The sequence below is a fragment of the Malurus melanocephalus genome, unplaced genomic scaffold (genome assembly GCF_030028575.1).
Source record: "Malurus melanocephalus ecotype Western Australia unplaced genomic scaffold, MMel_1.1 scaffold_137, whole genome shotgun sequence".
Classification (NCBI taxonomy): Eukaryota; Metazoa; Chordata; class Aves; order Passeriformes; family Maluridae; genus Malurus; species Malurus melanocephalus.
The window spans coordinates 231,520-247,208 of NW_026623369.1; the positions used below are offsets into that span (position 1 = coordinate 231,520).

Here is a 15,689-nt window from a genome sequence, read left to right on the forward strand (position 1 = left end):
CCCTCAGAGCCGCCTGGTGCCCACCAGGTGGAGCGGTAGCCCTGCTCCAGTGGCGTATTTATCCCCTACTAAGCTGGTTGAGCATTGCCAATAAAAATCAAAACCAATATTTTCAATTTATATCGTTTTAAAGTTATTCTCTTTGCTATAAAGCCCCGATATGCCATTTCCGCTGACGTGGAAAAGGACTGAGGAATTCTCAAAGAACTATAACCAGATAAAATGGTGAATGGAACTGCTACAAAAAGTACAAATATTGTTCTATCACTGAAGAACAGCACAAAATATGTAAAATACAAATGRAAATTCTCAGGAGATGGTTTTTGGTGACTTAGAGCACCTGCTGAAGGCAGCAGGTGTTCAATTCCCATCCAACTTCAGGTGGCCCAGCCAGGGGGACTTCTTCTCTACCTTCAAATCGGGCTAAATGCTCACCAAGGGAGTCCGGGGGATATCTGGAGCCCTGAAATCTTAATGAGGCAAAAATGCTTCAAACCAAGGCCAAGACTGCTGCCRAACCCTGGAGCATCCCTACTTACAGGGTCGGACTTAGATGCCGCTTGTGCCAGCTGTCCACAAGGGACGCGTGGGGACTTGTGCTCATGAACCATCCGTGCCCAGTTTTATTTCCTATGTTATTATTTAAATATGACTGCTTTTATTTATGCCAGTCCCMGTGGTCTGCTTAGAACTTCCTAATGGTCCTCATCCTTAAGCTGCAAACTTCTAATATGTTTCKTTTTGTTGCTGTCCTGAAGTTCTCCTTGGTGAAAACAGATCCCYTCACTCCAGGTGGTTTCTTCCTCAATGCACTTTGGCCTCAAGGCAGTCTCCTTTCAGTAAATTTTAATGTAGAAACTACAACAATTCTAATAGGTTTTCAATAGGCAGCCCATGGTAGCAATCTTAAGGTTTTTTTGCTTTAGTTCTGCATTTAGCACTTTTAGGGAACTAAGGTATATTTAGTACTATTTGTCTCAGCAACTCAGAACATGAATGTCACTGTCACTTTTATCATAACCTCATAACTGCAATAAGCTACTTTGTAAAGGTACAGATGRAATTTTCAGAGTTGGGATGTCTCGTTTTGAATGATACAGAATTTTAARCATAAATGTCACCTTAATTGTTCATCTTCTTTTCAGATGCCAGCTTGCYGTTGTTAGTATTTGCTATTTCCAAGAAAGGGAAGACATAATTTCATATTTAAGTTGCACAGATGCAAGTATTTATTTAGACAATGATGAGAAACGCCAAATATGGGAATAGTTACCTCTGTTTTACTGCCAAAGAGTGATGATGATTTWTCTTCACAAAGACAAGAAAAGGCAGAAAAGAAAAGTGCAGCTGCAACATATTTGCTAGAAGTGAGACAAGAGTGTTATTTGCTAAACAGTACATGCTGGGAATAAAAATCAAGGTTTCAGTAATACCTCTAGCCAGTCTCTGATAAAATATTCTAAATGTKTTGACAACATATTTCCCCAAGGCTGAAGAAATATATATGTATACATTATTTATTGTGCCCAACAGCAGGTCCTCACCAATCTTAGACTGGTTTCTAAGAAAAAAGATGRAAAGGAAAGAAAAGAAAACAAATTACCACAGACATAAAAACAACAGTTAAAGGAGATAAACTGTCTCAAGCAAGGAAGGATGAAAAAAGGGATGACAAAAAAAGGAAAATGAGCAAGAAAAAATTCTGTTTATTTATTGCATTGCATACTCATGTTACCTTCCYGTCACGTATCCAAAACTGAGTGGGTCAAGAACAGGAATGTGGCAGTGCCTCCAACCTTTTAAGCTAAGATGAGCATGAGCAGGGCTATTGTTTTCTAGAGGCAGCTGTGTGAGGGGAAGTGTTATCCTGCTGGGCTGTCAGCGTTTTCTCCTCCACTGCTGAAGCTCTCCTTCCTTGACCCATTTCAGTCAGGATCCTCCAAGCTAGCTCAGACCTGCTGTCGGCAAACATTAAGTTCCCCTGGGAGGGGTGGAAGATCCAGGATTCAGTGCAAGGCTTTTCAACACAAACACTTTGATAGATACAGTCTGGCCCCACTAAATCAACATGTAAATTGGGAAATTCTATCTCCTTGGCTACCCCTTGATGACCTGTTTTACCTTATGTTACTAACACGGGGATAAAGAATTGATACCAATACCCACTCTTATATTATACACTTGGTATCAATGACAAATGTTGAAGAAGCTATGTGATTAGGACTGTGTCTGGAGGAGGGGGAAAAAATCAAACAAAGAAGTAACTACTTTGGGAGAGGAAAAAAAAAACCAAAGTAAAAAGTTCTCTTGCTTTTTTTTTTTTTTTTTTTTTTTTTTTTTTTTTTTTTTTTTTTTTTTTTTTTTTTTTTTTTTTTTTAAATCTGAAATTTTTTATATAATAGCAACAAAATACCAAAGGTGAGATTTGAGTACATTATCACATGTTAACAAAATAGTTTAACTTTGGTAAGTGCAGAAAGAATGAGAGATAAAGAACTTAGCACAGAATTGGAGGTACACAGAAACATTAAAAGGCTTTTATTCATAGAGGGCCAAAATTACTCAAAGGACAGGGTTTTACCAAGCTCAGCCAGAAGATGATTTGATAATATTTATTGAAGCTTAATGGAAGGTGAAAAGGCAATTTCGTGGGGAGAGAACAAATGTCAACTTGTTACTCTCGACACCTAATTGGACATTTATTTCACTTATGTATGCTGTCTGGAACAACATGTTAGACTTTAATAGGATCGCTGAAGGCAAAAGTGGGCTGTACCCTTGGAAAGATGGAGTCCTACTTTCATGTATCATTGTTTTAAGTACCTAGAATAGATGTTGTCTCAGGRAATGATGGATTCCCTCTGCTTTCCCAGACACTGGGCACGTGAAACCCTCTAAAGCCCTCAAGGAAAGCACCTCACCAGATTCAGCCCAGCTCTGGAAACTGGAAGGTATTTTAGGTGTCCTTGCAAAAAACTTTCAAGGAACATATTTTAAAGAGGTGTCAGTTGCTTTGTCTTGCCAGGGTGCCACATCTTCTCTGTAATACTACACAAATCTCTTTCTATAATATACATAAATTGACTTAAATTGCTTTGTTGCTACAAAGGTAAGGTTACAACAGCAAATACAAAGAATGGTAATGTATCGCCTTTGAGAAGAAATCCTTCTTAGATTAACTTCTAATGAACTGTAAGAGATTTTAAGATACAGAACAAAAGACAAGGTTCAGTCCTTCTTTTGGGTTGGAATGGGTAGGAGTACACACAAATGATCCTGCATTTATCCACTGAGAATATTTAGAAAGTGACATTCCTGAAATGTATTGAAAAGTTGTCAAGAAGAATGACTGATTTAATGAACTGTGTTAACACATTTGCAGGAAGCACCAGATTATAATTTGCTCTGCCTTAGTGATATTTTAAGCAACTGAAAAWTTGCTTTTACTGGGAGTATTAAACTGTACAACTTTATCTGCTTTTGTGATAAGAATCTATTTTGAACAAAATTTTCTAAGTTCTTAACTCCTTAGCTGCACTTCAGGCACCATTTTAAAAAAAAATTCAGCCAATAAGGAAACATTCTCCTCTCTCCAAGTTCTAACTTAGTGTTCTAATTTATTTAGACGTGTCCTTGTAATTTCTAAAGATCTTTGTCTTCCTAATTTTTACTTAACTGAGGAGGACATRGGACCTGAATTATCACCTGGTGGGATAACTCATCTGAAGCTCAAGGCTCACCCACATTCTGGATGGTTAAACAGGATTTTTATTTTGTGATTTTATTGCTTTTATTGYGATTGGACACAATAAAGCAACTAACAAAGTATAGGAAAATAATTGACTGAACAGGAAAACACTTTCAGCTTGMTAATGGTCAAAGAGCTGCCGAATTGGATTTCATCCTTATCATTGCTTGCTCTGTTATCTTAGTCAAATCAAATGGGGGGGTGGAAGGGAAAGGAGCAACTGAACGCTCACACCCTGCTGCGTTTCTGACCACAGGAGGCTCTCTGCCTATGCTCAGCTTGTGTCGGGCRCAGCTGAGCCCAGCCCCTCAGTTCCGTGCTTACTCACGTATGGGCCAGTGCAGAGCCGTGCGTATTGGAAAGCCTGTCTTCAAAAACAGGAGATGCTAACAGAACAGARGATTTCATTAAAACCAAGACATTCCGTGAGTCAAGTATGAAAGTCTCAGTTGCTATTGTATGAAAATGTCAGTTGGATTTGTGTTTCAGCAGTCCATACGACTGTCAGTTGAGGGTTTGGAGATTTTTTTTCCATAGCTGTGATGTGTCTTAAAAGCAGATTTTTAAGTCTGTGTACTGTGGGATCATCCTGCAGYCTCTCTTACTACTGGACCACACAAACAGTTCTTCCCTGTCTGGTCCATACTTAAATGAAGCTTGCTATACTGTTGCTATGTGCAAAATCTCCCCTCCTTCAGACGTCGTGGTCTASGGTTTTCATACACCGGGGACCAACGGTTTTCATTTCCTCTCCTCTAGCTCACCTGGCTTCTGTCTCATGTTGAAATACAAGGGACACTGAGGAGCAGGTATTTCTCGTTTTTAGTCCTTACTGTCCGGCCTGTTGCTATACCAAGAGGTGTAATCTTCTACTAGCATCTTATCTGTAATTCACAATTCAAGCAGTTTTCAATCCACTTGGAGGCAAGAATAGGAATTAAAGAATTGAGAAAACTAGTGAGTCCCAGAAATGGGCTTGTAGCTAAGAGTCTAGGGAACCTACAAGAAAAACAGGTAATTCAAAGCAGCAGTTTGTTGGTTTTAGCTTTAGTTTTACTGAAGGAATTACACATGGAACACTGAGTAAGTTCAAAATAAGGGTATGTAAATATTAATAAAAGAGAAAATATAGATGATGGAATTCGCATTAACTTAATATGAAGGAGAATCTGCAAGCTTGGGGACACAGAGAAGTGCTTCAGCACTGACCGCGTTGCTGGGGATAGACGTTAAAAGAGCGGCCACTACCAACTCTCCAAACAGCAGCCAGGACCCTGCCGGCCGGAGTCCTTCTGCACAGACGTTCTGCAGGCTTCCGAAGCAGCCGATGCGGCCGCAGGGCTGTGCCGGAGCCGGCAAACCGAGAGGCTCGTACCCCGCTCCTGCCGGGGCAGCTCAGCCTGCGGGCGCCTCTGCTCCRGCCGCGGCCACCGGCGCGCAGCTTCCTGGGTGCGACCTGTGTACGTATGTGCAKATACACATATATACATATATAGATATATCCATGGGGTTCCCAGAGCGCCCCTCGCTTGGGGCGGCCGCGAAGGAGAAACCAGAGGAGGAACCGGCACCCCGGACTGCGGGGAAGGGGCGCATCCCCACCTGCAGCTCAGAGGACAGGAGGGAGGCGGAGCTGTTCCCATCCCGTCGCCTGTCGCCTTCGGAAAGCAGCCGTGGGTGGGAGCGGGCGATGGGTACGGGTGGGAGGGGAGCGGCCGCCACCCCCGCTCGCCGCTCTGCCCGCGGGCTGGGGGCGATGGAGCCGTGCCCGCCCGCGGCCACCAGGGATGCGCCGTGGGCGAGCGCTGCTGCCCCGGGGGAAGTTGGAAGCTGAGCCCCGCGGGTCGCTCGGCCGGCTGCGAGGGGGCGGGCGGCGCCCGGCGCCCGAGGAGGAGCCCGAGCATCCCGGCGCCGGGGAAAGCCGGAGAACGGGCGGCGGGGCTTCATGGGCTGCTCACGCCAACATGGTGCTCGCCCTCAACGGCAGCCACCTCTACGATAACCTCCGGCCCCTGGTCCTGGAGGAGCCGCGGGCGCTGAGCGGCGGCAGGATGATCGCCGGCTCCTGGCCCCCGCGCAGCCTGGCGAAGCTCGGCCCGTCGCTCCCCCCGTCGGCGCTGCCCACGGCGAGCCCCCTCCCCGCCAACGACTCCCAGTGCGGGGAGCAGATCCTCAGCTACGGCAACGCGGAGAAAGTTCTCATCGGGGCCGTGCTCTGCCTYATCACCCTGCTGACCATCGCCGGCAACTGCCTGGTGGTGATCTCCGTCTGCTTCGTGAAGAAGCTGCGGCAGCCCTCCAACTATCTCATCGTCTCGCTGGCCCTGGCCGATCTCTCGGTGGCCCTGGCCGTCATGCCCTTCGTCAGCGTCACTGACCTTATCGGCGGCGAGTGGATCTTCGGGCGCCTCTTCTGCAACGTCTTCATCGCCATGGATGTCATGTGCTGCACGGCCTCCATCATGACCCTCTGCGTGATAAGTATCGACAGGTGAGAGAGCCCGGCGCCCCGAGGCTTGCCCTGGCCTCCCGCMGCTCCGGGGGACCGGCCCGCGCCGCTGCCCGCAGCCCCGGGCACCCAGGACGGCCGCCGGCCCCGGCGCGGGGGACCCGCCGTGAGCGGTCCCAGCAGCGGGCTCCTGCCTTCTCCGGGTCCCTTGGAAATGAGCCGTGCTCAGAGCAGGGAGTGAGGCGAGTGCCAGCCCTCAGCCTCTCTGCTCGAAGGAACCCGCCGGAGCAGGGTGAGCTGCCGCCCATATGCCAGCCCAGGTGCCTGGTTATCCCTCTTGRTAACTTCCTTGGTGTCACTCGAGAGCCAAAGGTGTCAAAGCAAAACTGGACCTAAGCTGTCAACGTTTATCTTGGCTCTATGAAAGTTATAGGGCGTTTCCAGCTGCTCTAAATTTTGGAACATATGTCTTTAAACTGCTTTATACCACAGATAGATTTGATCTAATTCTTCCAGAGCTGGTGACAGTGTAACCTCACTGGGTTCAGGGGAGTTTTTCCAGACCAGAAAAGGTGAAGAAATTATAGCTTATTAAGGTTTTATCTTCATTCTAGAACAATCCCAGAATAGCTCAATTTAATTTTTGACAAATAATGTTTTATTTGAAGAAAAAATGCTTTCAAATATTTGCTTTTCAAAAATTTTCACCTGCTGTCTTAAAAACCAAGTTATGCTCATTGACATTAAGCTTTTTCCAAAAGATACAGTCACTGGGGCAACAAAGAAGTGTGTACAGTTCTGATGTAAAAACCATACCTAAGAGCCCACATTTGCCTCTGTCAGAGTTCTCCTCTGCAGAGGAAGGCTAACAGATTTCTTTATTCCATGCAGGTCCTCTTCTAAAGTAAGTTGCACCCTGTAGCTTCCCTCTTTCACAGCCTAAATTCTGCACCAAGGATTTTAGCAGCAAGAGGATAACTTTTTTGTTATAACTCCACACAATTGGCAAAAATGGAAGAACTTCATAATTAGATTAGAAATAGTTTATCAAGTCTGATATCCAGTAGCAATCTTGACTGTCTACTTCAGACAGTTTTCCAAAAAAGCTCTGCCTTAGGTCTCTGCAAAGAAAGAGACTTTCAAAAGAGCTTCGTATAGTACATAGAGGTCGTTTCATACCAAGGAGCATCACAGTTTTTATTAATTTCACAACTTTAATTTCTGTACAAGCACCTTCTTCTGCAATGCTCTTTATTTGCTGACTTCTATATTGGCCGGTAATWATCTGAATGCTGCAAAGCATCTTGTAGCAATGAAATCCACATACAGACTTTGCCAGTATCAARGGTTTGGTGATTTTGGTGGATTTAAATTTTTTTTTTAATTGCTGATACATTGAAATTTGCTTAATTTAAACTTAATTTAACTAAGTTAATTTTTTAACTTAAGCTCTGTATTGTAAGAAAATGTGAATAGGCTTTTCTAACTTCCCTTCTCWGTTTTTCTATACTATTTGTAAGATAGGTGATTTCCTTTTTCCACTCTTTCCATAAAATATTTCTATTCTTTRATTATTCTTATGTCCACCTCTGAGTTCTCCACCTCCATTTCTACTAACCTTTCTAAGCCAGGTTAACATAATTAAGTTTCTTAAGGATGGGGAATGATTCACACAATAGCACTGGAGTTTTACTTTTCCATTTCTTAGGTCACTGCTGGGTGCTGAATAGGGGCTTTGACTGAACTGTTTGCACTCATGATTGTATCTCCTGTCTTCTTTCAGTTCTCCCTCCACTCCCCTCTCACCCTAAAGTACTAACAAGAGATTTATCTTTGTATTGAGAAAGAATATAATCTCTTGTAAATGACTAATTTTCACCAGCTAGTGCTGATTTAAACTAGAATTATTCTCGTCTTTGCGTTCTCACTTCTATCACTGAACATTTATCCATCTCTTTAACCATCTCTTCATAATTCATTATATTGCTGACTATGCCCTACTTGAAATTAAAATTCTGTAACTTACGATGCTTTACCTGCAACTTAAATCCATTAGGTATTTAAGATAGTAGGTATCATAAATGAAAGGAGACAAGCAAGCAATTCATTAACAAAATATTTCTACTACTTGGCAAATAAAGAATTAAAAAATCTCCATGATTTGTAATTCTATTTAAAAGTAAATAATCTTATACTGTTGTAACACTGCTATGCCAGGCCAAAGATTAGTTTGAGATGTTGAATAATCTTTGTATGGTGCACATGTACAAAATATGCAAACCATTATGAAAAACAAATGTGAATGATTGAATGTTGCCAGTGTAGTGTTGATTGCAATGGTGCTGTCTTATTAGCAGTTATTCTTACATGTTTGTAGTTAGGAAATCTGAATGATCAGTGAGGAAAAATTATCTCTGAAAAAACACATACCTGCAGATTAAATATTGTTGGTAGTACAGGAGCTGCAAATCACAATGTGTACAGCATTTTAGAGGATCAGATTATTTCCACAAAGTCCATTTTTCCGAGGTTTTGGTAGAAACACTTCCATGTTTCCTGTTATGTAGGAAGAGAAGATTACCAATGATACCTCCCTTACTAGGCTTACTATCTCAGGGCAATTAAAGCCAATACAAATTCAGGACCAGAAAATTTCAATTGAGGAATTCCAGAAGCAGGGAAAGTGAATGAAATTCACCACCCTTCAAGCTGGCTACAGAGGCATTTAGATGTACTTAAATCTTGTAGATCCTGGGGTCACATGGGAAGCATTTGTCTAGGAAGAAGGGTTAAGACAGGACAAAGAAATACATTTGAAATATAATTAGGAATTGCACTGTTGTCTGGCTCTTTAGGACACTTTAGGAAACCTTTGTTGAGATTCAGTAACATCTCTCCTGAAGTAAAAGTTGAGGCTGTTGCAGGTTGTGCAGAGACACCAATTAAGTTGACTATTTTAAAATGATATTGTTAAATCTCTGTGTTCTTCCTAAAGCAGATATAAGAATCAGGTAAATAGTTAAAAGTGTATTGCTACTGAATTAATCTAAAAAAAAAAAGGTTTGTTACAAACTGTTAGGCAGTCTTTGTAAGGAGAAATAGTACCTTTGATTAAACAAGCAATTAAGTTAGTAAAACAGAGGCTTTGAGGAGCTCCCAAGCAGAATTTTTAAAAGAGTAAATTGAAAAAGCTTTTTGATTTGTTTCTCTTGGACAAATATGKGCTATTCAGCCTATGCCACTGAGAATCCCAAAATGCCAGAAGCTGGCAAGCCTATTGCTCACAGAGAGATTTTGCTGCACAGCCCTTAGTGGAGGATGCATTTTTTAGCTGAATCTATCAGTAGAAAAGCTCTSAAAGATGCATATTAGCATGAGGTATACAAATAGACTGTTTCATTCTGTTGGGAAGCCTCATATTTTTTTCCTAGTTAGATACATCAAGCATTTCTTGTAGTTTTTAAATTGCTTCTGTTCTAAGTTATGCAAATGATAAGGGTTCAAAGTAGATATTAGTGTGCATTATGGGGCTATCTAACTTTTCACAGGGTGCACAAGGAAGAAGCTAGGTTGGAAAGGCCATTTGATTATTCACAAAGATCTAAATTAGTGGAGATYGTGAGGTAATGTAATTGAAGTTGCCAAGTTTTTGAGTACTATACTTTTCTTCAGATCATATATTCCCTTTTGTTTCACAACCTAAAAATTTTCACAGATCTTTATCAGGGTGACCTGAGATGAACATGTTATTTTTTAGGCATCCCTGTCTCATTTAAGCCCCCACTTTGGAAGATTATCTGCTTACAGGCAGGACTGTCAGAACTAAATCAGATATGAGGGACAGACAAGAGTATTTCTGCCTTTTCAAGTTTCATAAGGATTAAACAGGCAAGACAGCTTGTTACTTAGTCACTATTACCTTTGCTATTCTCTCCATCAATGATATGAGGAGTAGCTCCGTGGAAAGGTAGCAGCTACACAGACTTTTGCAGGATAATTGGGCCTCAGTGAAGAGCATTTCCTGTTAGTGTATTTGTTTTTTCTTTTGCACTTAAGCCTCCACTTTTCTGGTTCTGAATAGAATCAATTGGATCACATTCAAATTCCTTTACATTCTTTGCATTTAAGAGTGAGAAAACATTAGGAGTGAATTTTAAGGGATGGATACAAATCATATCTTAGTGGGAAATGAACAAATAAAGGGAATTAATTGTATTTGAACTGGTGGTGTTTGCATGCTGATTCATCATGTTGTTCTGACCCAAGATAGCTACAGAAATGCTGTTTTGGAGAATATCCACAGAATAACTGCACAAGTAGCAATTTTTAATTCAATTTAAAAATAGTTCTTTGGCTTAGAAAGTGATAAAGTAACATAACTACTCAGATACAGTTGACGAATTATAACACTTTATCCACACCCACACAAGTAATGAAACACTTTTTTGGGAACTTTTCCAGTCTGTATCTTGGCCAACAATTCATGAGTATTCCAGTCTTCCATTAAATTGATGAGGTTGTAGAATGTGTATGGAGATAAGTGGGCCTTTTTGTTGATCCTGAGATTTTTATACACAAGGATCATCTCTCTCTATCTCTCTGTTTTGCCACACTCCAAGTATGACTACTTACGCTTCTCCTTATAGYGTGTCATTCCCTTAAAGTTCATTCATTTCTTGAGTCCTCCTCCCATGCCTGGGAATTGAGCAGACCTCAAATTGCCTCAAAGGTGGAACTAAATTTAAATAAAGACTTGAGCACTTCCAACAGAATCCCAGTGTCTAAGTTCTACCTACATCCCAAACTGATAATATGACCTGAAAACTCTGTCARTAATTTGCTAAACCTACAGCTACCTAGTAGCCCTCTGTGTCTTCRTATTACATATGAAAACCTTCTCTGCCTGAATGCCATGGGTAGAAAAGGCTGCAATCTGTTCTACCAACCATGCTCAGATCATTCACAAAATCCATGCAGAATATATATGCATAAATAGCTGTGAAAAAAAATCCTCTATGTATTATATTTTGGATCTGGAATAAATATAGGCAGCCACCAGTAGTGCACCACTTGTGAGATYTTGTTCAATATAGTCACACAGAATTACTGAGAATTGAGGGAAAATCTTAAAGGATCTATAGGAAAAGTGTGTGATGGAGTTATTGCAGCTAAGGTCTATACTGCAGAAGAAAGCTTTGAGATCAATGTGGCAGTTAATTGCTAACAACAGCCATCCTCACAAGAGCCATCTTTGTCATTGTTTAGCCTGATAAACAACAGTACTGAGTCTGTAAATAATGTGTCTAGTTTGTGAAAGACATACAGCATTGATAAATGAAACTAAAGTGAAAAAGAACAGATTTGGTCTTATTCCTTTCTGTGCAATTTTTCTAATGTAGTCTATTTAAAGAATGTTCCTTGAGTTGATGTCGTTCCCTTTTTTACAGAGAATTTATTGCTGAACACTTATGCAATCTCCATTTCATCATTTACGCTGAAAATTGGTACAATATATATTTTTGGTCCAAAATTCAGAGTAGAAGATGCTGAACTGGAAGTTGGATGCATTAAGCAGTATAGAGCAGTGCAATGTGTATCTGTCATTAAAAACCACTCCAAAAGTGTAAATTAATYGGGGGAGTTTTGTTGCATTAACATGATCTCATTTCTTTAGGTATCTTTCTGTGACATCCTTGGGTATCTTTTCCTGCATCAGACAGGCATCCTGAAATAGATGCAGTTACAGAGAAACCCGGTCTCAGCCACAAGTATTGTTTTATTATGCCTTTGCAGAGACAATATGCTTCATGACCACACTGCTAGATGCACAACAAGTAGGTATTAATAACAAATAAAAGGTATTTTATAAACCAGTTGGACTACTTTGTGAAAACTCAGGAAAAAACATGGAGTTTTAACACCAAAATGAGTGGAAGTTCTGTCCTTTTGCAGAGGAAAAAGGCATAAGATCTGAAGTTTGGTGGGTATGTTTTGTGTCTGCACAGTAGAGGCTGACAAAGTTTGAGAAGCTAGAAGATGTTACAGAAAAAAAAATCTGTAGCTTGATTATTCTATTGCTTTTCTATACCAGATGCATTTAAGCAGTGTTGCTGAAAGGGGGTCACAAAGTGTGGGATGCAAGATAACCCAGCGGCRGCAGTGCAAAAGTAGCTGCAGTTGGAAACTTTTCAAGATGCATGAATGGGGAATTATAGTTCAGGGACTAGGAGGAGATTTGAGATTAAACCACATTTACCTGAATGCCTTTTCTTGAAACTGGATGTTGCATTTCCCCCCCAACATTTGAAACTATCTTCTGTTTGCTCCTACCAGGGTTTAACACTGGATGAGTTTTCAGAAGTGATTTTGGGGTCTCTAATTCTTGGGGGTTCATCCAGACATTTCAAAGGAGCCTGATAAGTCAGAGGTAAGGGAACATTAATTCACATTTTTGCCAAGCAGGGCATTCTGGAGACATTAAAACAGTGATTTCTTTCCTATTAAGGTCACAACAATAGTTTCTGTAAAGGTAAGATTTTCTTYAAGATTCACATCCAAAATACAGTTCTAGAAACACTCCTCTTAGTTTTTGAAGAGAGCTTTCAAAAATATATCCTAGTATAAATCACAAAAATGCAAATGCATATCATACCAACATGATGTGTAATGTAACCTGAGTACAATGGTATCAAAAAATATTTTCCTAGTGTTTTGCTTGAACTGGATGAGTATCAGAGAATGAAACATTAAAGTTTTTGTAGTTTTGTACACTGAAACAAGATTACTACATTAGTAGGAGCATGCTCACACAAGAGTTTAGATGAACAGAAATTAATCAGGGGTTGTTTTCATTGTTCTGGAATAATTTTCTCAGAAAATTATTTCTAAAACTCCCTGAAAAATATATATAGTATCTTATTCCTTTTAAAGAAGCACGGTATTATTTTGATATTCTTGTCCAGTTTCCAGTATTTCATTGGAAATATTTGTGGCAACTTTTGAAACTTTCTTCATCTGCAGTTGATATGTACATATGGCACTGTCTGTCAGCTACAAACACCTTCTCTTTTTTTTTTTTTCCTCAAGATATAACACATAGATCTGATCCTTCCGCTGTGGACTAGAAAGTCTGAAGAAAGCTGGCCATTGTAGATCTTGTATGATCTTAAAAAATAGTTGAGTCTGCTGAAGTGCAGTTGTCATAGAATAATGACTAGGGAGCAAAATCACAAATTCTGATATCTGCAKGTCCAAAGCACAAGTATCATAAAGCAATACTCACTGCAGTTTTATTCTAATGGTCACTACTCTCTGTAAGGTGAGGATAATTTCTTTCACCTGGAAAGCTTACAATTTTTAGTTTTACTGGATGGCCAACTATTCCTAAAGGATGGAATCATAGCAGAACACTTCCTATGAATACTRAAAAGAGGCAAAATCTAGTTGAATTTTTTTGAGCAAACTCTTACTGCAAATTTTAATTTTCAAAAGATTCCTGTAATTAAATATATCATAGTGAAAAATTGTCTTCATTCTGTTTGAACTAACATAGCAGTATTAAAGAGCGATCATCATTTATTTTCTTTTTGTTACCTTGAGATTTGTTCAAGGCTTTGTATAGAAATCTAGATTATCTGATACATATGGGTGGTGCTGTACATATTAGCATATATGAAAATCTTTTAGTGATTCACTTCTAACAATAAATATTGCTTTTGGGTAACCTACAGACAAGAAGGAATTCTAGTAGTGCAGAACAGAGATGTGCATGGAAATCAAATCAGTACTGAGTATATTCTTTTGTCTATTGTGGCCTTTGCTATTAAATTGGAGATAGCACAAGACACCACTGAAGGGAGTTAACTTCATCACTGATAGCTATTTCACTGCTAAATAGTCATGATTACTTAAAAGAACCCCCAAAACACAAAGCCAAGAGGGATATTACAAAAATAACTTTTTTTAGTTAAGGGAAACCGGGATGAAGTCTATTCTTGAAAGCACATTGTGTCTTGATAAAAAAATTGGCAGCAAAGTTTTTTCCTGAGCTATATCAAGGAAATGGGTGGGGGTTTGGTACTCTTAAACACTTAAAACCAAGTTTTTTAGCTTGTGGAAGTATAAGATATAACCACAAGGAATGTTGCTAATCTGTTTTTGTGTGCAGTTTTTATGTTGCTTTAAGGAGATTGTGGGAAGCGGAGGCAGARCCATGTGAAAGGTAACACTTTTCTCACAGTTGGAACTATTTGTCCTCCAGGATAGGYTGAGGGACAAGCAGCCGCTTGCCATGTATGAACAGTGGTGGGAAAACTGGTCAGAGACCAGAGAGAGCTCTTTGTATCTCAGGCGTTCACCAAGCTAGGTAAAATCAGAACTGGCAGAAAAGGCTTGCCTGTAAGAGCACTATTTTTGTGGCAGAATTATTGTGACAAACTTATTACTTTTCATTTTTTGGCTGTCTCCAGGCTTTTGTGCTGAGACTGTAATTGGTGATCCAGGCAAACRTATCATGAGATCTCCTCCCAATAACCTGGCATGGAGCTGTGCCACCTTCACTGCCGCTGAAGAACAGTGATCAGTACTCTTGACGGCATTGATTTCTCAGAGAAACATAATTTCTCATCACCCATACAAATACCTGTWACCAGAAATATGGCCTATTGCTGCTGCAAGTGAAATCGAGTCACCARTAAAAAGCTGTCTTTAAGTGCCTTCTTTATAAACTGCTTTTCATGAGATGTACTGGAGACTGGGGACAATTTATTTCAACATATGGTTTGCAGATCTCTAGAGAGGGAATACAAAAGGCAACTGCAAAAATCCCAAGTCTGTGGCAGTTGCAGCTGTTCACTAGAGAGATGTTCCCATGTGAGAAAATACTGGAATTTTTTAATCAAAGAATTGTGCTYTAGAAGATTTACTCTGATAGCAGATGCTCCGAAATTGTTAATAGGTATAAATATTAGAATGTAGAAATGGAAGGCATAAGTACAGATAACTGAAGTATATGCGATTATCTAAATTTATTATAGAATTTACAGTGCAGTCATCATGAATACAAACCATGAAAACATATTGTGATTGTCATGAAATATTCCATATATACAGTACCATTTGCCAGAATAATTTTCTGTAAGCATTTATTCATGTGGGTTGTTAAATTTTGTTTATTTGCTGTAGAAGTTGGCATTTAGCAAACAGTTGAAATATTAAATCCCTGAACAAAGTRTGTGCTGTCTGGCCACAAATTACTTGGAAATATTTCTGCCCATGACCCAAAACAGTTGCTGACAAGATGCAAACTTTTCTTTAATAGTTTAATAAGATGKTTTGATGCTAAAAATGGTACAGCTTTGGCTCAAAAGACTTAATATTTTTGTGTACTGCAGTTTCTCTTTTACCCGAAGTATCTGCATTTGAAGACCYCCCCTTCTTATCAGAAGCAGTTTTAGCAAAAATACTGATTGTAGTGTCTCAAAAGTGTATTGT

General features: G+C 40.1%; 1 protein-coding gene across 2 annotated transcripts in view; it reads left to right on the plus strand.

Annotated features, from left to right (window-relative positions):
• Positions 1-5,477: 5,477 nt before the first annotated feature.
• HTR7 (5-hydroxytryptamine receptor 7) overlaps positions 5,478-15,689 on the plus strand; it is a 28,094-nt gene continuing 17,882 nt past the window's right edge. For both annotated transcript variants that reach the window (XM_057370944.1, XM_057370945.1), the window contains exon 1: positions 5,478-6,239. In XM_057370944.1, coding sequence (XP_057226927.1) covers positions 5,536-6,239 — 704 coding nt within the window. In that variant the 5' untranslated portion in view covers positions 5,478-5,535. The remainder of the gene's footprint in view (positions 6,240-15,689) is intronic.